Source organism: Phaethon lepturus, unplaced genomic scaffold, assembly GCF_000687285.1.
Source record: "Phaethon lepturus isolate BGI_N335 unplaced genomic scaffold, ASM68728v1 scaffold26485, whole genome shotgun sequence".
NCBI classification, from domain to species: Eukaryota; Metazoa; Chordata; class Aves; order Phaethontiformes; family Phaethontidae; genus Phaethon; species Phaethon lepturus.
In genome coordinates, this window is record NW_010541603.1 from 1770 (window position 1) to 2185 (window position 416).

At 65.9% G+C, this 416-nt stretch overlaps 1 protein-coding gene across 1 annotated transcript in view; it reads left to right on the top strand.

Moving 5' to 3' along the window:
- Positions 1 to 416, top strand: part of LOC104621334 (mediator of RNA polymerase II transcription subunit 24-like) — a gene marked incomplete at its 5' end in the record, with an annotated part of 6104 nt that overhangs the window by 1510 nt on the left and 4178 nt on the right. The window contains one exon of the mRNA XM_010287791.1: positions 1 to 52. This exon is cut by the window's left edge and continues 3 nt beyond it. Coding sequence (XP_010286093.1) covers positions 1 to 52 — 52 coding nt within the window. The remainder of the gene's footprint in view (positions 53 to 416) is intronic.

Sequence of the window (416 nt, forward strand, 5' to 3'; positions counted from 1 at the left end):
AGCAGCACCAAGACCCGCGCCCTGATCCACATCGCGAAGCTGGAGGAGACATGTACGTTGCTGCCCCTGCCCTGCCCCGCGGCACGCTCTCCCCGCGGCCGCTGCCAGGGCTTCCTGCTAGTTGCTGCTGGCCCTGGGGAGATGTCACTGCCACCTCTCCCTTCCCCCTGCCCTGCTCCTGCCGCATTGTCCCTGCGGCTCCAAGCCCATCCATCTTCCAGCCCTGTTGCTGTAACCGTCTCCTCCCTGGCTCTGTGCCACCCTCTGCCCCCTCCCCTCTGTGCTGCCCTTGGAAGAAGAGGAGAATTAATGTGAAGGCTGCGTGAGCTATTCCTGGGCGCGCGGTGGGTCCTGTGCTCCGCCAGCGTGCCTGGCACAGCCCTGCGCCTTCGATCAGTGCCTGTGTCTGGGCACGG